The sequence below is a fragment of the Canis lupus genome, chromosome 11, assembly GCF_048164855.1.
Source record: "Canis lupus baileyi chromosome 11, mCanLup2.hap1, whole genome shotgun sequence".
NCBI lineage: Eukaryota > Metazoa > Chordata > Mammalia > Carnivora > Canidae > Canis > Canis lupus.
Genome location: NC_132848.1, coordinates 51278690 through 51300872, shown reverse-complemented (window position 1 = coordinate 51300872; position 22183 = coordinate 51278690). Strand labels below are relative to the sequence as shown.

Genomic DNA, 22183 nt, shown 5'->3' with positions numbered 1-22183 from the left:
TCGGGCTCCCTGCATGAAGCCTGCTTCTGTCTCTGTCTCTCTCTGTGTCTCTCATGAATGAATGAATGAATGAATAAATAAATAAATAAATAAATAAATAAATAAATAAATCTTTAAAAAAAAAAAAAGAGGAATGAAATTCTGACTCATGCTACAACATGAATGAACCTTGACCACCTTATGCTCGGTGAAATAAGCCAGCCACGAAAGGACAAACATTGTATGATTCCACTTACACCAATGCCTTGAATAGTCACATTCACAGAGAAGGTAGAACAGTGGTTACTGGGGGCCGGGAGGAGGGAGGAATGGGAAGTCATTGTTTCCTGGACTTTTCAATTTGGGCAGATGGAAAAGTTCTTGAGAGGGATGCTGGTGATGGCTGCACAACAGTGTGGATGTACTTCATACCAATGAACTGTACACTTAAAAATGGTTTAAATGATAAATTCGATGTTGTATATATTTTTTTACCATGATGAAAACAGGAGTCATTAACCACCTTCACCCCACCACCATGACCAAAGGAAAAAGGCACCACCATCTCAACTTTCTATACTAGTCCTTAGGTCTCAAAGCAAATGTCTTGAATAAAAAGGACTCCAAAACATCTCCATATTTGAAATCTAAAATGATAATGACAGCTACAACTTTTCAAGACAAACAGTCGTCCCAATGTGCTTCAGCTTGCCAAGCTGTAAGCATGTCTGATGTGAAAAAGAGACACTCGGCTGAAAATGGAGATTTGGCTGTGGCTCTCCAGCGTGTTCCACTCGGTGGCTTCAAAATCCCCATCCTTCTTCCCGTTAATGAAGGTTTGCTTCGACCTTTCCATTAGCCCACAAACTACTATTAAAAAAGCCATTTATCAGATTAACACTGAGTACTGCAAAAGTCATCTGCAAGCAGCGTGCACTTTTCCACGTAGGGGTTGCCATGCCAACAGCTGCTCCACGTTCATTGTACAGAAGTATCAATCTCCACAAAGTCCTGCTTCATAGTTCTGAGGACCGATTCAGTCTTGTTGTCCCTCCCCATTTCTCAAATGTGCACACACGGTAAAGACCCCACCAAAATCAGGTAATGACCAAGAAAGGGAGTAATGACTAAATTAACTTGCTGCATGTCAAAGTTACTTGCTAAATGTAAACATACTACATAACTTGTTAAATGTCTACATATGCTGTAAAGCAGGCAACATATTATTTCTTCCCACTCTTACCCCCATCCTAATTCCTCAGGAGTACACACAGGGAATTTGATGTAGTAATAGTCTCACCAGCAATTCTAGAAAAAGGAGTCCAGGATGAATAAATTGAAGGAGACACTATAATTACGCAAATTTGTTGTAATAGATTATTTGCCCAGAGAGCAGACAACTATAAACAAAATGGGGTAAGATACTTGGATTCTGTTGGTGCTAGTTTAGATTGCATGCTTTTTTTTTTTAAACAATGCCTGAGAAGTTTTAAATAAATGTGTTTAAATTGACTAGCATTATTGTGCTTTAGAAGGTTTAGATTTAGAAGGGAAGTCTGAAACAGAAAGCTCAAGGAAACAAATTTGTCTTGACTCAAGAGTAAACCTAACAAGCAATTTCCAACCACAAGCAATGAACCAAAACTCCTACTGAATCAAAGAAATATCCAATCCAGTTTAAAAAATGATTCAAAGAAAACAAGCAAATCCTGTAGACACCTGGCCCCCAAATGAACAAGAGTCATCTTTACATTGAAGTGAGCTAAAATATACACCACACTTCCAACCATGGCGGTTGGAAAATAGCGGAAAACAGCGGAAGAAAAATAGCTCATCGCGACCCTTGAAAATATACAGCTTTCAGGGTTGGGAAAGAAACATTGTATTGATACCATTTATTTTAGCTGATTTTTAAAAATCTTGTAACTGTAACAAATCTGAATGATACTGTATACACATTAACGTTTTTGATGTCACAAATACCTTTTCATGTAAAGAAGAAAGGGTGCCTTTTGCAAGATATAGACTGGGTCACAAAATTTCAGAAGGGCAATAACCAATTAAAATTTCAAATGGAACTTATTTGAAATCTTGTGCACAGGAGCACCACTGAAGAAAAACTTGTTCTCCTTGCTCAAAGCAGATATATGGGCCACACGGGGAGGTCATCTTATCCAAAGTGAGACCTAGCCCAGCCCTAACAGCCCTATGGTCCCAGTCTCATCTGTGCAACCATGTGAATTATCCTAAGCCTAGAGAAAAGCCTACGTGGGTAAAAAACAAAAACAAAACAAAACAAAACAAAAAAACAACCTTTTAATTTGTAGCTATTTCTGGGATAGCAGAGCTAACACATTGGTCAGGAATATGGAAGAGATGCTGCTTTTCAGGTTTGAGGATAATCTTCGGGCTGGTTATAGCTTGTTTTCTGAGCCTAGACACTTCAACGAAGAGGGGCTGCATTATGATATAACCGTAAGTGAAACTTAATATAGCTACTTAGTAAATCGATCTATCATGATAGCTACCGAGAGAATTCTGGTACACTGCTGCAGAGAAAATGCATTTTTCTCAAGATATAATACGATGGGGATCCCTGGGTGGTGCAGCAGTTTGGTGCCTGCCTTTGGCCCAGGGTGCGATCCTGGAGACCCGGGATCGAATCCCACGTCGGGCTCCCGGTGCATGGAGCCTGCTTCTCTCTCTGCCTGTGTCTCTGCCTCTCTCTCTCTCTCTCTGTGACTATCATAAATAAATAAATTAAAAAAAAAAGATATAATACGATGGCATTCTGGGTTACGCATCCATATTTATGACACTGAAGTGTGTCCATGAAGATGTTCACGGTGGTTACCCCTGGGTGGTAAAATTTTGCTGAGTTTTCATCTTGATGCCCTCCTGTACTGTGACTTTTTACAGGATAACTTACATGTATACTTTTCATAATAAAAAAAAAAGCCCCACGTAACTAGTTTAAAAATAATTTTACAGGAGAGACATGTGTGGGGACTGGTGTGTGTGTGTGTGTGTGTGTGTGAGTACACACCTGCACGGTCCCCCTCACCACCCTTATGCTAAAATCCTCCACCAACCAGCATGGGGGGCACCGTCCCTCCTGCCCACAGGGCCCAGAGCACCCCCGGGTGACGTTTAGGCCTCCCGGGCCTCCCTCCACATCCTGCTCTCGGGCCAGCAGCGTCAGTCAGGGAGCTGCCCCCGCGCTGGGGGCAGCCATTCAAGAAGCAAGGAAATATTATGCAAGAGCACAGGAAGTCAGAGGAGACAGGATTCTGGGCAGGCCTGCGAGGAGGCCGTGTGAACCCCAGTGAGCAGGCGGACTGCTCAGCGGGGCTGAGGCCGGCAGAAAGCCTTCCAGGGCGGCCAGGCCGAGCCGTCCACCTCAGGTCTCCGGCCAGTGGGCGGCCTTCCAGAACTTGCTGTACCTGATTCAAGGCAGATAAACCCAGGGCCCGATATTTCTGACTCTTTTGGCCCAAGTTCAAGGAGACTCCCCAGCACTCCCGCACCGTGACTCTCCTCGGGCCCCAGCGCAGCCTGCCTGGGCAGTGACGTGGTGCTGCGGGAGCCGCTGCCCTCAGGGCCCCGCTCCCCACCCGGCCTGCTCGGTCTGCGTGAGCCTGAGCTCCCTAGCTACGCTCATGTGCACACCCGGCACACGCACAGAAATACCCATTCCTGCGTGTAGGAGTCGCGGCAGTGATGACCCCCCACACACACACTTCTTGTAGCAATTTCTATTTTCCCAGCCCAATCCGACGGGCAGGCAGAGATCACAGCAGCCATCTAACAGGGCAACAGAGGCCCAAGGGGGTCCGTGACCCATGCAGCGTGGCTGTGGTCCCGGGGAGTCAGGCCCCTTCATTAAGGGGGACCTCACTCACCCCAGCTGCAGGCCTCCTTCTCCTCTGGCATCAGGAGAGGAGCCACTGCCCCTCCTGGCAACGCAGCTGCTCCCTTCGTAGAAACCACTGGGCAGTGCACACTTTGTCACAACCCAATCCCCCTCCTTCTAAACCACTGAGCCCCCCAGGGATCCCCTTCCTTCTAAAGGGTGGTCCTGCTGCTACCTTCTAAACTGCTGAGCCACCCAGGGATCCCCAATCCCCCTCCTTCTAAAGGGTGGTCCTGCTGCTACTGTGGAGTGGATCCAGCCCTCCCCTCTGGCATCACTCCATGTACAATGGTGACTGCCATGTCTCTGCCCCTGCCCACTTTAACAGCACCTCCTGTTGGAGTGCGGTGGGCCAGGGTGGGGGTGGGGTGGGTGGGGCTGGTTCAGGGAAATTGGAGAGGCTTCCTCCAGGCTCTCACTGATCACCTTTAACTGCCTATCTTCCCCTTCCCTGAGAAGTCCTAGAAACCAGGTTCCACTTGGGCTTCACTTCAAATGGAAGTAGAAAGGGAGATTTGGATCTGGTTCCATTATAAAGATGGAGAAACTGAGGCTCAGAGGACACCGAGCCAGTTTGCACTTTTCTTTCCTCTCCACTAGACCACAGAAATTCCACTAGGTACCCAAATAGGCTATTGCCCAAGTAGGAAAGGACTGGATGTGAGTGGTGGGAGAGATGAGACCAGACAGAAATGGGGCTGTGGTCCTACACCTCCCACCCCGCTTTGCCCGTCAGGAGCAAAGGCAAACACGGTGGTGTTCCAGCATGCAGAGCCATCCACATAGGGAGGGACACCCACCCAGTCACTGCCTCCGGCCTGACAATTGCTAATTGTGGTAAAGACCAACAGTGGTGTTCTCCAGGGACTCTGTTGTGTATTTCCAGACGCCACCAACACACAATGGCCCCTACTCCTCTGGTGTAAACATTACCAAATAGGACAAACAATAATATCACCACAGAGCAAAAATCAGGTGCCCAGAGAGACAGTAAAAAGAAGCTGGTGGGGCTGGGACTTTGTTAATATGAGCCCTACCAATTTCTGGCTTTGTGGTCACATTTTTATGTCACAACTGTTTCATCAATATGAGAATGACAACTACTTTAGTCTACATCATGAGCTTTGGAAAAAAAAATTAAGCATCAAACAAATGTAAGAAACAAAAGTGTAGAGTTGAGGACAAAGACCCAGTGATCCTAGATTAATTATTTCACTTAGCAGTTATTTAAGGAGCATCTAATATGGGCCTGGTACTCCTCAAACACTACGGTTCCAGCAGTGAGCAAGTCAGCACAGTCCCTGCCTCTAGAATCTTAAAATTAGAGGTGGGGGGTGGGGGTGGGTGGGGGGGCAACAGATAATAAGCAGAGAAATAACAGCATGTGGGAAGTATTGTTTTAAAAAAATGGGAAAGGGGCAACTGGGTGGCTCAGGGGTCAAGTGTCTGCCTTTGCCTCAGGTCGTGATGCTGATCGAGTCAGGCATTGGGGCCCCCACAGGGAGCCTGCTTCTCCCTCTGCCTAGTCTCTGCCTCTCTCTGTGTCCCTCTCATGAATAAATAAAATCTTTTTTAAAAAAAATGGGAGAACAGGGATGGAGAAATGGAAGTGAACCGAGGGAGGTCAGGAAAGGCTCTCCAAGGAGGTAATACTTAGGCAGATTTGAGGCCAGGTATTGTGGTCACAGTGTGGCAGAGCCAGGGTCTTCACACCTAAAGCCGCTTCCCGCTTCCAGGAACACCAGGAGACCCAGGGATCATCAAGGCACTGGTATGCCCCCCATTTCTGGATCTTCCAATAAGTTGCCTGACCTTTATTTTAAAGACCTTGGGCCAGGCACTCTGCCCCTTTGAGGGTCCACAATTGGGTCTTACTCATAAGATGTAAAGCAGCAGGTGGGATCTGAGAAGATGTGGTGTGGATATGGCCCTTTAGGTCAGGAGATCTGAGGGTGCTAAGTCAAAGGGAAATTCCCACTTCGACCAAGATGGTAGATGGCACGGACCCTCTATCTCCACAGGGGAGGGGAGAGCAGGCCAGGCATGGAAAGGGACACGTCCCAAGTCAGACCACTTTTCAGGAGTCCTGGAAGTTTCCTTGGTCTCTTCATGTTATCAGATTTACTCATGTCCCAGAGTATGAGAAGAATAAAACTCATACCCTGAAATCACTATGGCTAAGAGCCCATAATCCTGAAAAGTGTCTCCTTTCAGATTTCTCCTGAGACTTCCTTCTGAGTACAATCAAATCACTCCAACAGGTAACGATGTGCCAAATGACTATACTGCTGTGCTTGTTAATAGCGATGCCTCAACGGACCTCACTTCATACTTTCAGAGGTCTTTGTAGTGAGATAAGGGTTGTAAAAATGATTTTTCAAGTGTGATATGCTTTTTAAATGCAAGGTTTCATTGAAACTCCAGCTCATTTCAACCTCAGGACAGCACTCTTAGAAAGCAGTTAGTGTGTCTAATCCCCACTTAGGAATGTGAAGCACGCAGAGAGGTTAAATTACCTGTTTTAGATCACACAAGTCAGAAAGGGATCTAGAACAGTCTTTCAGACTTCTAGAGATTTCTGAGAGCTCCTCTGACCTTCATGTGGACGCAAGCTTTGCCAGGGATACAAAACAAGTGAAGGTGGCCCTGAAGCATTTACAATCTGTTAGGCAAAATGAAGGCTAAGAAATATGGAACTCTTGCGGTCATCCCTTGGCACTAATTTTGGAGGCAAAGAAATTCAAGTGGGTGAAAGTTTTTCCCTTTCCAAAATAAACATGTGCCCTGCTGTGGCCCAGAAGATCTAACTGAAGGAGAATTATAGCTGTGATCATTACTCCAGTAATATCTGAATCCATATAAGGAGCTACAGGTGGCCCAGCATCACAAGACTTATGTTAATCTGAATATGGAAGACAGTTTCAAATGTGCTCAAATGAAAGCTTAGGGAAGAAGGGATCAATGTCACAGTCAGCTCGACTCCTTTCTGCCTGCCTTCACAGGTCACCGGGATTTCCCAGAACCCAAAGCGAGCCAGAGGCTTTGATGACCACACTGCCATCAAATGTGCCTGGGTCCCCTCTCCTCATTGACCTAAGTGGGGAGAACAGTTTGCTAGGAGTTCAGCAGAGGTGACATTGAAACTTTTCAAAAGGAATTTTGACTTTGGAAAGGTAGAGTAAAAAGGGAAAAAACACAAAGGAATTGACACAGTATATTCACAGGTTCCAGACCCCAATGATGCGGTCACAGATTAGCTTAGTTAGGGCACCTGCCCCTTCCTTCCTAAGGCCTACTACCTGGAGCTGTGGTTAGGCAGATGCCAAACTCAAATGTCTAGTTCTGGCCAGATTCGAGTAAATATCACTTTCTGGCCAACGGGGTTTCTTAGGATGGTCCCAAGGCAGCTCCCTGGGGATTGCCCAAGGCCTAGACAGCCCTATGTCTGGGCTGCACTGACTGGGCTCTGCAGCTGTCACCTGTAGTCCCAGATGAAAAAGGCTCCTTCCACCTGCCTCCAGAGCCCCTTCCCTGGGTTCAGGCCCAATGTTAGCAGCCCACACAGGGTAGGTATTTAATGTGATGCCTGAGCACACCACTGAAGAGAGCTATCACGCAAGCGCAGGGAAGCAGTTTCCCAGTTCATCAACCAATTACTGATCACTGAGGGGACAGAAAAGGAGTAAGAGATGGAGATGTGCAGTTGTCACAATGAGCTTAAATCCCAAGCCTGGTGCATTCAGGAGCTACAGCCTCCCTCAAAGTACCATTGGACAGCATGCACTGAAGGGACTCTGCTGGTCCCCGGTGTAGGATCCTCTCCAGTGACTTGGGATCTCTGGCCAAGGTCCTGCTCACAAGTGTCCAACCATGACCTTGAGCACTCCTGGATATCTCTGGCAGAGAGGTTATACCTGCTGGGGGACGGGAAAGGCTCCAGCTGCCCTACCCAAGTGACTCCACAAAGACAACTTCTCTTCTTTCTCTTCTGGCAGCATCGGACCAAGAATATCAGAACTCAGGCTTTAGGGAATGCTGAATCCACATAACAGGAAAGGAGAGCATCAAGGAACAGCTCAGCTGCAGAGCCCTGCACAAGGAATGCTATGAACAGTTATTTGGTAGCGACTAAGTGGACTTGGATTTTGCTGTCTCTCCTCCTGTAAATTGTAGTGTGTTGAAGGGACTTCCCTAGAGTTCTATGGTAACCAAACTCAAAGCCCTAGAATCTGGAATGAGAAAGAGTAGGAAGGGATAGAATGACAGGTTTATCAAATTATTAAGGGGACAGAGACTTTACCATCAAAATGAAAATGCAGGATAGGGTCCTTGCATCCCTTCTCAGAGCCTGAAGGAAGCTATTTTAGAATACAGGAAGCTGTCCCCCTCCAGCTCTCATTTTGTACACTGGGAGGCATTTATTGCCCTGAAGCATGAAACAGTCCAAATAAATAAATATATATTCCAGAGTGTTTGGGGCACACTGGCAAATGACTGATTTCCTAAACAAAGGTGAGGGGCAGATTTTCAGTCTCTGAGGTCATTCTTATGGAGAACAATCAGAGCCTCCACCAGCTACTCCGCAGTGTTCACACGAGAGAGTCAGGCACCTGGGTGGCAAATGACAGAGGTGCCCCAAGCAGCTTTCCTATGTCTCCCTCATTCTAAAGAAAGGCGGGCACTGCTCCCGTGGCCCCAAGGCAGCCCAAAGATTCCATCATAATGTGACTCAGGAAGGACTATTGTACTTCCCCCATACCAGCCCAGGCCTGGTCCTCACCTCCTGTCCGTTTTAACAGTGCTCTGGAGCCAGCTCACCAGTCCTGGCATGTACAATCTGTTTATTCCTGCCTCTTCATCTGACTTAAGCTGTCCACCCCAACTGGAATGCACCATACCCGTATCCCTATTTAAGTTCTACTCAATGTTCAAGACTTAGATCTTAATGCCCTTCGGTTAAATAGCCCTCTAATCGAGGCTAACTTCCTCCCTTTCTCACTATTCGCAACACACAAGACCTCTTTACCCTTATCCACACTCACTTACATATACCAATATTCTAATATTTCAACTACCCAACAAGATAGTAATGTCTTAAAGAGGAGCCTAGGGTCTCCATCAACATAAACCATCTTGCAACGTTTGAAACAAACAATTTTAGGGATTTGTTTAACTCAAAACTAGATTATAATCCCTGAGGGCAGGGTCCATCTAATGGTTCTTTGTACCCTCACTGAATGGCATGACACCTGAATGTGGCAGGTAATCTATAAATGTTTGTACACGGACTTCACCACATGAGTGCTGGGTGATCAAGGAGAATGTGTAAGTTGATCTGAGCATAAGTTTCTGTCTGTGCCACTAATCCCCTGTACTAAGCACCCCAAATTCTGGACATAGAATTATTGAGCTTAGAAAGAATGACCAGGCAACCAAAGGTGGGCTATGTGCTGGGTGCTATGGGAAGAAAGAACAGAAAAAAATGGCTGTCCCTTGTTCCCCATGGCCCTCTACCCCAAGCACCATCCCAAAGACTAGGGACCCAGACCCTCCTAAATCCCTTTAGCTGGGAAGGGAAGAGAAGGGAAAGGGACCTGCCTCCTCCAAAGGCATCTGGGAGGGCCCTGCCCCCATGGGCTTCACCCTTTCCAGTGGACTCTTTTGTTAAACATTTGTTAAACTCAAATCTGAATAAAACAAAACTGTAAGTTTAATATGAAAAAAAAAGAAGAAGAAAAAAGGAGAAAAGATGACTGGTCCCTGCTCATGGAGGGCTTACCACCTAAATGTTTTCAGGGACAGGGATACACACACACACACACACACACACACACACACACACTCAAAAGCAAGTTATAAAAGCATCATACAAATAATACAGACTGAAGATGACATAAATATAGGGGTTATCAATGTGCTGCTCATCAAGGAAGGCTCCCCAGGAAAGAGGATTTCTGAACTGAGAGCTGTGTACTCTCCTGCACCCAGTTTGCCTTCTGGCCTTTTACACTTTGAGACTAAATTGGAGTGCTTTGTTGTTTGGCTGGCACTTGCCTTGGTGTATTGGGCATTCCGGAAGTGAAGCATTAACATAACACTAACCTTATGTTTGCATTTTATGTAAAATCATGAATCCACAAGACCTGCCTGTGGTTCTCCCAAGTTTTTTTTTTTTTCCTTTTTCTTTCTTTTTAAAGGCTCAAATCTACATGAATGAAAGAAAGCAGAACCCAAGAGAAAGCACTGGGTGTTATTCTGTATGTTAGTAAATTGAACACCAATAAAAAAAAATAAAAAAAAAAAATAAAAAAAGAACCCAAGAGAAAGCAAAAAGGCAATTCTAGGATTTTTAAAAATGAGGTAGGATTTTAGGGACTCAAAATATGGAAAGTATTATAGAGCACAGCAGAAAATTAGACATCCTGGCCCTTAGGCAACATGCAATCTAGTTAGGAAAGACAAGAACACGTAGAATGTCATTAGATAGCAAGGAAACAGAATCAAGCAGGCTCTTTGGCAAACCTAAGGAAGAGCTACAAAGGGGTGAAGGGGAGGTGCAGGCTTGGGAAGGCTTTGCTGGGGTTGCCCTAGGAAAGGGGGGATATTTGAGGAGATGAAGAAGGGAGAGAGAGCATTCAAGATGGAAGGGGAAGGTGGAGGGAATCCAGGTGGGAAGGAATCTTGTGACCTGGGGATAAACAAGCCAAACAAGCCATTAGGGCAGAGGGAGGAGTCTACATCGAAGGAGCTCAGAAGGCTTGGGACACCTAGGTGGCTCAGTGGTTGAGCATCTGTCTTTGGCTCAGGTCATGATCCCAGGGTCCTGGGATCAAGTCTCACATGAAGCTCCCTGCTGCTCCCTCTACCTGTCTCTGTCCTCTGTCTCTCTGTCTGTGTCTCATGAATAAATAAATTAAATCTTTAAAAAAAAAAAAAAAAAGGCTTGCCAGGTTATGGTGGATGAGGGGAGAGAGCTGGGATAGGATCCCCTACTGTCAGTGAGGGGAACTTCCAATGCCATGTAGGATGCCCTTGGGAAGGAAACTGGACCAAGGATCCATGTCTTCATCAGTCTCTGAGCAAAGCTAATCCTTAGAGATCTTTAGGAGAAACACTCAAATCCACAACAAAAAAGAAACCCTCTTCTCACCCTGAAGACTCTCTGTGCCTTGAGGACCTGACAACTCGGCCTAAAATAGGGGCCGTATCAGCACCATGCAAACCTCTTCTGAGAGCCTAGGAAGGCTATTTTAGTAGCCAGGCTGCTTCACAGTCAGTCAGATAGCAGGGAAGTGCGTGGGCAATGATTTCCATGGAGCCCCACAGGACCACACAGTGGCCTACAATTTCCTCTGACTTCTTGACTACCCCAAAGGGCCTCGCCTAGTGGGAAGGGCACATCAGCTGAGCCAGGACCTGCAGAGGGCAGGCAAGGAAGCCAAAAAGACTGTGAAGGCCTGGTTCCCATGCCCCACCCACCATTAATTCCCCTAAGTCCCTGGTATAGAATAAAAGACAGACTCCTGCTGCATAGTGATATGGTTACATTTATAGAAGCTCCCCTCTCACCAGCGAAATGTGACCTTCATACTTTTCTTATCTTAATATCTGGGTAAACATTTGTTGTGCAAGCACACAAATAAAGGTTCTAAAGGTGAAACACGGTGTGTCTGCTAACACCATGCTGCTCCAAACCCAGGCACCAGAAAGCCCTTTTGGCTTTGCGGAGGACTTCTCTCCCCCTTTACCCTGGACACCAAAATTAGCTTCATCAACCTTAGCCAGTACTGGAGTGAATACTGCCATTCTAAAATAGCATCTGAGGACTCTTGGAAACACAGGAGAGAAATACAAGGGTACAGTGGTTTAGACGCTAAAGAAAGCAAGTTTCACCAGAGTGCTCTTTAAACCAAGTGTATAGGGAATGAGCATTATCTGGATTTGCCCTGAAATCTCTATTAAGTCAATGAGAGTCTGCTCCTTGCACTGCCCGCATGGTATATTTTGTATATCCTGGTTTACTCCATTATACATGACTGTCTTCATTCAAAAAAAATATTGTAGAGATTGTGTTAATAAAAGAATGTCTACCAAACCACCGGTGCTCAAACTCAAAAATTTAACTTTTACAGAATAATCTGTAAAAACATCTTGTGTTCCATTTTCCCAGATATTCAATCATTCAGAATTCATTTTCTTAAATTTGTTTTGACCTTCCTTAGAATTGGGGTGCCTGGGTGGCTCAGTCGGTTAAGTGGCTGCCTTCGGCTCAGGTCATGACCCCAGGATCCTGGTATGGAGCCCCTGCTCAGTGAGGAGACTGCTTCTCCCTCTCCCTCTGCCACTCTCCCTTTCTCTCTGTCTCTCTCTCACTGCACACTCTCTCAAATAAATAAATAAAATATTTAATAAATAAATACATAAAGTGCCTTGGAATGGATCCTCAAACAGCCCCTCAAAGGCATAATTTTCTGTTGTTTCCATGTGGAATTCATAAACAGAGCAAAGCAACCAATTTTTTGGTGTGTGCTTAAAGCCACTCTTTCCTGCAACTGTGTATGACGTATTTTTCCAGGACAATCTTTCTCAATACTCCAAAGTGCTTCAGCAACAGGAAGTTGTAAAGGTAGGAAGGAGGCCTGTAAATATTTGCTGCAATTACTCATTAGTAATGAGAATAGTTACCACTGAAGATTGAGTCAACCCTTTTGTGCTCTGGGCTCTTTATTACCTTGTAACAGGAGCCCCAGTGGGTACTTAGGGGCCTAGCCTCCCCAAGGACCTGGGTCCTGTGGTAGCTTTCACTGCAGACAGCATGATTTGCTCCTGTCCACAGCTCAATTTCCCAAGTACAAAATTAGGATAATGTTTTGCTTTCCTTCCCCATGCCCCCAGCCCAGGGGCAGTCAGGACAAATATTATACAAAGTGGTAAAAATATGAAAAACTTTTTTTTGGAAAATTTTGATATCAAGAGTAAAAATATGTGTATTTGTTGATACAACATCAAGACACAGAGAAAGAGCACTGTGTGGCTAGACACATAGCACAGGGACTTGAATAATTACCACCACAAATAACCATATACTCTAATTGATGCATTTTAAAGGATTTATAGGGGCACCTGGGAGGCTCAGTCAGTTGAGCCTCTGCTTTCAGCTCAGGTCATGATCCCTGAGCCCTGCATTGGGCTCCCTGCTCAGCAGGGAGTCAGCTTCTCCCTCTCCCTTTGTGTCTCCCCTCACTCATGCGCGCATGCTCTCTCGCTCTCTCTAAAATAAATAAATAAAATCTTTAAAGAAAACAAAGGATTTATAAAATGCTTCTGAACCATCTCACATTGAGCTCGTGTGTCTCTTATTCATAGCAAATCACTGACACCCCACAAGAGCAGGGAGCCTCAGATTGAAAAGGAGACTGAGAGAGTCAACTAAAGTTGTCACAGAATTGATTAACTTCTACGGAAAGTATAATATTGGCTGGACCCCCAGCATTTGGAGGAAGCCGACACGGGAATAAGGGCAATACGAGTATGGCGTAATGGTGCTTTTTCCCCACCCATGTGTTTTATCACTCAGCCTAATCCAATAAAATCACTTATCTGCTAAGATTCCTAGAACTAATCTCTTAGGTTTGATTTTTTTTTTTTTTAATTGGAGGGCGCCATGAAAAGAGGATGCAGGAAGTCACCAGAGGTATATGAGAGTTCTAACAATCCGATGGCTTTGTAGAATTGGGAAAGTGCCAGGTGGGTGTGTGACAGATAAATCCACTTTTTCAGTGGGTCATTCTCCTTACTGATGAACCACCCTTTCTGAAATATCTTCCCATGTGAGAATAGGAACTGTTTCCCAGAGTCATTATATTGCATAAAAGTTACTTATAACTTTAAAACTGAAGAATTTTTCCAGATTAAGGGGGAAATGTGTGCTTTCTGGGAACACGTAAAGCTGCTGATGGTTATGCCATATACATGTTTTGCTGATGTACAAGTGGCATCTGGAAACAGCCTGAGGCAGTCAAGCAAACCATAGTTCTAGAGAAACTAGGAAAACAAAAGGCCACCTAGAAGTAAATAACATTCTAACCCATTCTGCACCTGTCTGCTTGATTCCAGAGATCTCAAAGGGCCCCGTCACTCTTCTTGACTTCATACTTGCAGGCCAGTCTGTGGCTTTCAATAGCAGGATCAGACAACTGGCAACAAATAATACCCAGACTCTGCTTGGAAATCACAGATGTGGTGAGTAGCACATACCTATGCACGGCTACCACACATATGGTGATGGGCAACTGCCCAGAGGACTTGCTTCTGTCTCTCTTATGATATGTGTTGGTGCACTTATGTTTTACAGCACAGGGAAGTCAGAAAATACTCTAGGCTCACGGAGCAGAAGTCAAGGTATGATGGCTCTGAAAGCTCAAGGCTCCTTAGAGAAAGGGCTCTCTACAAATGCAACATATTATTATTGAAAAAGTTTAGCTATTCTTTATTCCCCCATCCATTCTTTCCTTCCTGTCCTTGCAAAGATCAAAAGAGCCAGAGGAAGTCTTGTGCATCTTGATTTGGAGATGGTTCTTCAGAAGCCACAGAGGAAGACTTCTAACAGGTTCTTCTGCACAATGGAGTCTGAAGGCTAAAGTAATTATTGAAGTCTTGCCACCAGTTAAGGGTGGGAGGTGGAAAGCTTTGAACTTCTTGGGGACAGCAGAGAACCACCTCCTGTCAGAGTTGAGGAAAACCCACGAAAAATAAGAATTTCCAGGACTTCCAAGTCCACCTTCAGATCTTCAATCCCTGCCTGTGCGTGAGGCACAATACAGTGATGAGTCACAGAAAAGTAATTATAATAATTATAACTACAACAGCAAAAGCAGTTATCAGTCATAGAGCACTGACCATGGTGAGGCATGGTATTAGATACTTTATAGATGGCTTAGAAAAGGTGAGGGAGAAGGGACCCCCAGTTAAGCATATGGACTCTGGAGATACTTTGCCTAATTCAAATCCCACTCCCACCTATTTGACTTTTGGCAGTTACCTTTCCATACTTCAGCTTTCCTGGCAGTGAAATGGGGATAATGGCAGGGCTTATTTCACGGGCTGTTATGAGAACTAAAAGAGTTAATCCATGTAAAGTTCTGAGAACAGAGCCTACACAAATAAGACTAAAGTGTTCAGGCTTTATGGTTTTGTCCTACTGCATGTATGATTTCTCTTAAGGACACACGCATTCGGGGATCCCTGGGTGGCGCAGCGGTTTGGCGCCTGCCTTTGGCCCAGGGCGCGATCCTGGAGACCTGGGATCGAATCCCACATCGGGCTTCCGGTGCATGGAGCCTGCTTCTCCCTCTGCCTATGTCTCTGCCTCTCTCTCTTTCTCCCTCTGTGACTATCATAAATAAATAAAAATTAAAAAAAAATTTTTTTTAAAAAAGGACACACGGGGGATCCCTGGGTGGCGCAGCGGTTTGGCGCCTGCCTTTGGCCCAGGGCGCGATCCTGGAGACCCGGGATCGAATCCCACGTCGGGCTCCCGGTGCATGGAGCCTGCTTCTCCCTCTGCCTGTGTCTCTGCCTCTCTCTCTCTCTCTGACTATCATAAATAAATAAAAATTTAAAAAAAATAAAAAAGGACACACGCATTCTTAGTGCATTAAAGGGGCTTCCAAATAACTATTTGAGGACGGTGGAAAATGTGAGGACACAGTTTCATGGCGGGGTTCAGGTCATGATCTCTGGAGAAGGGGGGCAGGTTGTGGGATGGAGCCCAACATCCGGCTTGTGCTGGGCGTGGAACCTACTTACGATTCTCTCTCTGCCCCTCCTCCCCCCAAAAAAGAAAGGAAATGAATCACACCAGACCTAGCCCTGTGCTGCAGGCTCATTCCCCCTCCTTCCATTACTGAAGGCAGACATGTAGGAGGGCAGAGAGCCCAGCCAGGTACAGGTAAAGCTAAGGTGCACCACAAAATCTTTACTAGGTATACACACCAAGCCCCTCCCCCATCTTCAAGATAGGGAGAGACACTGGCAGTGAAACGTGGGAACTATCTGGGACCTGAACAGAAAGATCCTGAAATGTAAGGCAGTCATCGAATCAGACATTGAAGAACAACGGCTTGCCTTTTTCGAATCAAAGAACCTTTGAAAGGCCATTGGAAGCTGGACAGACTTCCCAGGAAAAAAAAAAAAAAAAGTTTATATATGTAATATCTTGCACCCAATTTTGGGGGCTCACAGACCACCCCTGAAGCTTATGCACAAAGCCCAGGTTAAGAAGCTCTCCCTCTCTCTTCTTGGCTTTCTTGAAGTCACAGCTGTCTGCATTGTTAGCCTTAGAGGGACCACAACCTGTATCCCTATCATTCTCAGAACCCTACTGGACACCTCCTCCCATGCTTCACACCCAAAAGTTCTAAAGAACAACAGCAAACGTTCATCTTTGGGGGCCTTTCTGTAGAGTGCACAACAGGCAATCCTCCTGAATCCCCCACCTTTCCCTTACTCTCATTACCCCCAACCCTGACCATCCCCATTTGACCCTACAGTCTCCATGCTGGTTGTCAGCATCCGCCCTTTATGATTCCAGGGAAAACTAGGGACCCGACCTCCCACCCATAGACCCACACAACACTTTTCAATAACTCTGTGTGCTTGCCTGTGTGGTTACTGCCTGAAGTGCTACTAAGAGCTTCTTATCTTTAGCTTCAAAAGATTTGATCCCAACAAGAAAGTTACATGTAAGCTGTTACCTATCTATATATTTAGGTAGGCTTCTTTATGTGTCTCCTCCTCCCCCCACCAATCAAACTACGCAATTGAAAGCACCATATCCCCTACTTCTTAGCCTCTTCTTTAGCATTTTATCCAGAGTAGATACAAGTGTTCAACACACATTTGTTGTCTTACTGATTTATATCATGGTGTGAACAGCAGAGCTGGTTTTCATCATGAAAGCTGACATCATGATACTGGGGGCTCCGTGAGCAAACATTGCTAATGTCCCAATCAGCGACGAGCTATCAGTGATGGGCAGTACTAAAAGCAAGAAGGAAGATTCATTAGGCTAAAATGAAAAGGAAAAGTCATGTTGGTATGAGACAGAACTGGGGAAAATACATAAAAATCAAGTACTACTGGACAGATTTCCTGAAAAGTAGAAAAGCCTAAATATAGAGATAATGACAGCAAGCATTTCCAAATGTATATGGCTACGATCCGTGGCACCGAGAATTATCTAATTGATTCCTTCTCTCTGTAAATATTTTATACAATAAATTTCTAGAAAGTTGAGGATCACCCTACACACACATATGCACACGCCCGCGCATACACACACAGACGGGCTGATTTACATCCTAAGTGAAGTAAGTAGCTTTAGTCTCACAGTTTTCACTCCTAGAGAAAATGCCAACTCATTCAGTACAGGAATCAGTCTAGTAGCTGCTTGCATGTCTCTGGCTGACAGGGGGTTCCCTACTTCACAAAGCAATCTACTCTCCTGTAGAACAGTCGTTGCATTGGTTTTGTTTAATGAGGTCCACATATAAGTAGACTTTTTTTCTAAGTGAAATAAAGGGAGAGCCCTAAAACAAATGAATTCGTACTACCCAGAGTTTATGGACAATGGAACCAGCGTCAACTCTGCTTCCTATTTTGCAAAGAGCAAACAGAACCACTCCTGCTGCAGCTTGAAGTCTTTTATAATTATCTAGAAGAGCAAATCTCCTTTCTGCAAGGTTCAGTGATTTGGCGGGGGTGGGGGAGAGGGCACTGTAATCCTTTGGAAATCATTCTCACTGTTTAGAGGCATTTCAGGGCTGGGGATACTATTTTGTCAACAATTGGAAAATACATAATTAATTGAAAGTAAGGAACGAGGGTTCTGATTCTTACTAGTACTAAGTTTCCTTGTGACTGGAAAAGCCACTGAACCTCTCTGGGCCTCAAACTAGATGTTTTCCATCACCCCTTATAAAATGATTGTTAAACTCCCCATTAGCAATGCTGAAAAAAACCTGAGATCACAGCATTCTTTTTGAACTTCCTGAAAGCTATATGAATTAAATAGTAAGTGCCTGAACCCAGAATGTGTTAAACCAACCCCTTACCATCCCTGCAATCTGGTGATTTCTGGTAATGCAGTGGACAGAGATATCAAATGATGAAGGAATATTTATAGAAAATATACTTAAATTGAAAAAAACTGTGTAGCAATAGTTTTCCCATCAGAATTGGGAAAAGATGGGCTTTGATTTTATTTTAGCAGAGGAATAACTAAGTCTAGCTGGCAGGGGGAGGAAGAGGAAGAGGTAGTTTGAAAACTTCTGGTCCAGATGTCTCTAACTCTCCTTCTATCGCTGGCCCTGAATTAAGTGATCTAAGCATTCCAGAAAGGTGCTCTGAGCTGGGTCTGGCTTTGGAGTGGACCTTGCTCCCAGATTATCCAAAGATCTCATTTACATTTACCTGAACCACTCTCCAATCCCTACACACATAAGAATTTCCAAACTCTCCCCTCTACCAAGGAAAGGACTCAGAAATTGTTTTATCAGGAAGTGAGGCACTTTCTGCCTTTTTAAAAAGTAGACTCCATGCCCAGCATGGACCCCAGTGGCCTGCTGAGCCTGAGCTTGAACTGGGGACCCTGAGATCAAGACCTGAGCTGAATGAGCTGAAACCAAGAGTCAGACGCTTAACAGAGCCATCCAAGTGCCCCAAACACTTTCTCACTCTTCTCACAATCAGGAACCCTAATAATGAGATCATCATATCCTCCTGACAGATTGACACAGAAAGTAAGTGTGTGCAGTACTCCTAGCAAGCTTCCATTTCTGACCTTCTCTGAGGTCAATGAGAATGCCCAACGAATGTACCATCAAATGCACTTTGATACCCAGCATGGAGGCCAGCCAGCCAGCCAGCCAGCCAACATTTAGAAAGCAAACGCTTTATTATTAAACATTAACATATCCATCAAGGCATGAACGTTTAGGAACAAAATAATCCTGCCCACTTCTTGAAGGCTGTTGTTAGAAAGAACATTGCAAATGTTCTGTGCCTCTCGAATTTTGGGAAAGAAATGGCTCTGCTGAACCAGAATGACAAATCTTAAGAACGGATGTGCAGAATCCTCCTGAGAGCCCCTGGAGCAGGCATCACACTGCACTTGGGAGGCACTTCTGGAAAGCTCAGAACAGACACTCAGATGACACACTAACTTTGAATGTATTGGTTCACGTGCTTTAATTACACATTGGTCCTGCAAGGAGCCTGCAGCCAACAAACAGCCAGATGGAAAAGTAAATATATTTCAAAAACAATTAGCCCAACAGGAATTGGACAACCCTTCATGGGACTCTGGAAGGCGAGGGGCCGGCTGTTTGTCCTGCCAGTCTACAACAGAAAAATCACAAGTCGCAGAGGACAGACACACCAGCTCGGAATTGGGAGGCAGCCAGGCCTTCAAGGGGGGTGGCTCACCGGGCATCCCCACCGCGGTTCTTAAACCTGGCTCTCTCCAGAGTAGTTCGGAGTCTGATTACCCCATTTCTTGCCTTCTCCTTCCTATTTCCAGCTCCCTCCATCTCCAGCGAAGGAGGCATTACAGCAGGTTCTAGGACTTTTCCCTGTTCCCAAGTTTCCTGCCACGATTAATATACTTAACACAGGAACCCAGCGCAGAGCCGCGAGGAGAAACCAACACTTCACACAACTGTCAAGATTACCATCAGACCCCACCTCCGCGATTGCGACAGTCCCCGATAGGCATCGCAGTGTAAAATGTACCCCAAGTTCCCTCGCCAGCTCCGGGGGCCCCGCAGCGCGCTCAGAAGAGCTGACTATGGTTTTGTTTTCTGGTCGCTCGGTCATTATTATTGGCATTCTGATGCAGGCTGTGTTGGTTTTACAGCATGTGTTGGGATCTGAAGGTCTCTTCCTGGCTTTGCCGCCCTCAAAAGCCACGGGCCCCCAGGGGAGCTGCGAGGCCCCGGGGACCCACGCTCCCTCGCGCGTCTCGGGCCGGTGGAGTGGGGTGCGGGCGCCACAGCGACGCGGGAGGGGGAGCTGCGGCCGGGAAGGGGGACCCGGGTCCCCCAGAGACCGGGGAGTCCGGGCCCCAGAGCCCCGCCGGAACGCGTGCGATTCGCTGCGGTGGATGCGCCCGGAGGTGGGAACCGCCGCTTTCGACCAGAAGATACCCGGTTTGTGGCGCAGGTCCCGCAGTGGCAGTCAGGACAAGAGCACATCCACCCAGGCACTGAGCTCTCCGGGACAGTCACCCCGTCCCTCCGCGGCGCGGCCCCCCATCCCCGCGCCGCCGCCCCGCAGCCCGGCAGCCCCGCAGCCCCGCAGTGGATCCGCCGCGGCGCGGGCCGCATGTTCGAGTCCATTCCCCTCCAAACCCAGGCCCGCCGAGCAGCCGCGGAAGAGGGGGCGGGGGGAGGCTGAAAGCGCCCCCCGCCCCCGGGCAGCCCCCGCGCAGGCTGGGACCAGGGGGTCAGGCCGCCAGCCTCGCACCATCCGCGCGGCGAGGCCGAACCCCAGCCTGCGCCCTCGCGCGCGGGGAGAGGCCGGGCGGGGAGCGGCCGGGAGGGGGCGGGAAGACAGTGAGAGTTGGCCAGAGTTGCCTCTCACCCAGTGCCGAGAGGCTCATTGGGCCGGACGGGCAGATCGTGGCTGCCCTTCCCTGTCCTCTTGAGACAGACACCGGGGCTCGCCGGGGACACGCGGTGTCGCCATCCCCCCCCCCCCCCGCACACCGGCGCATCTGCCCCCGCGAGGCACCCCGGCCCACCACACACTCTCCTCCCAAGTCAAGGTGCAGCATCAGGAAGGGGGGTTCTCCAAGCTTCAATGGGATCTGCAAACCCGGAGCGGGGCCCTGCGCCGCGTCCCGGCCCCTCCGCGGAGGCGCGTCCCAGCGCCGCGCTCCGCCTCCGGCCCCGGGGCCAGCTTGGGGCGCAGTGTGAGCGCAGCAGCTGATTTGGAAGGACCCGGGGGGCCCCAAGGAAAAGAGACTACCGGATGGTGCCGCACATCGAGAGACCCGAGGAAGCCGAAAGTTGACCTCGGTGAAGTCAACCCAGGAACCTTTCAACACGCTGGCCACAGGAGTTCGGGGCGCGGGGCTGGAGCTTCTGGGATCCTCCGGGAAGATCCCCCGCGCCACAGCCCCTCCGACCTCCAGGGCCACCTCCCCGGGCCTCCTGGCCCCATCGCGCGCGCAGATTCGCAATCTCTTCGGCCGCACAACCCTCCACGGCGAAGCCGAAGCCGAAGCGCCGCGTCCGCGACCGGGCACCTGCTCTCCCCCCGAAAGCCCTCCAAACCGATCCTCCGACCTCAAACTCCTCCCCGACCCCTCTCCCAGCCTCTCCCGGGCGCGCCGACCCCGCGCGGCGTGGCCGTCCCCCCCAGCCCAGCTCCCCGGCCGGCTCAGCCGCCCGCTTACCTTTTCTTCTCCTTGTCAGCTGTCATTGTCGCCGTGGCGCTCCGAGACGCCGGACACCTGAGCTCCCCGGCCGGTGGGGATTGCAGTCGCCGCCTTCACTGTGGCCCTCGCCTACTCCTTGCGGCCCGGGCCAGCGTTAAAGGTCCTGGGTGCTCGCGGGTCCCGAGCGCCCCGCACCGTCGGGTGGAAGTTTGCGGGCTGCTGGCTGGGTGCGGGGAGGAGGGTGGAGAAAGGTGCCGGGGAGGAACCTGCGCGGGGAGGCGGGGTCGGGGCAAGGAGTGGGAGGAGGCTGTCAGACCCAAAAGGAGGGCAGCGAGAGCGGGACCTTAGTTCCTTTTTTTCCCAAGAAGAGGGGTCACTTTTCTGGGTTTTCCAAAAAAAAAAAAAAAAAAAGAAGAAGAAGAAGAAAGAAGAAGAAGAAGAAGTGTCTGCAAAGACCTGAGTTGAAAGAGCGCAAGGCCGGGCGGGCGCGACCGCGGAGATGACCATACAGTCTCAGGACACTGCCGAGGATTGTACAGCCGCCTCTGGCTAGCGCTGCGTCGGGCGCAGGGGCTGTGCCGCGGGCCGCTCTCGAATGTCCGGCCCCCGCGGCCGCCAGCCCACTTTAAAAACTCCTGTGGCCGGGCGGGGGAGGGCGCGGGGGGCGCGGGCGCAGGGGGCGGGCCGGGCGTGCGCCCGCAGGCCCCGCCCCCGCCCCGCCCCGCCCCCGCGCCCCCCGCGCCCCCCCGCGCCCCGCCGCGCGCCCGGGCAGCCCACTGCGTCCCGGCCAATCGGGAGGCGCGGCCGCAGCCTCTGCCCTGACCCCGGCCCGCCCCCTGCCCCCGCGCTCC

The 22183-nt window shown here is 48.1% G+C and overlaps 1 protein-coding gene and 1 long non-coding RNA gene across 3 annotated transcripts in view; both read right to left on the bottom strand.

Annotated features, from left to right (window-relative positions):
- Nucleotides 1-21979, bottom strand: part of EPAS1 (endothelial PAS domain protein 1) — an 85574-nt gene extending 63595 nt beyond the window's left edge. Inside the window, exons 1-2 of one of the 2 annotated variants that reach the window (XM_072768234.1) lie at nucleotides 21789-21933; nucleotides 21351-21598 (exon numbers count right to left, since the gene is read on the bottom strand). In XM_072768234.1, the coding sequence (XP_072624335.1) occupies nucleotides 21351-21376 (26 nt within the window). In that variant the 5' untranslated portion in view covers nucleotides 21377-21598; nucleotides 21789-21933. Of the gene's footprint in view, nucleotides 1-21350 lie in introns of both variants that reach the window. The other variant, XM_072768233.1, reaches the window with a different exon arrangement.
- Nucleotides 6191-17016, bottom strand: LOC140600171 (uncharacterized). The gene is made up of 2 exons (XR_012003363.1): nucleotides 16805-17016; nucleotides 6191-14693 (listed from the first exon to the last, which is right to left on the bottom strand). It is a non-coding gene; the product is annotated as an uncharacterized lncRNA (long non-coding RNA).
- Nucleotides 21980-22183: the final 204 nt, after the last annotated feature.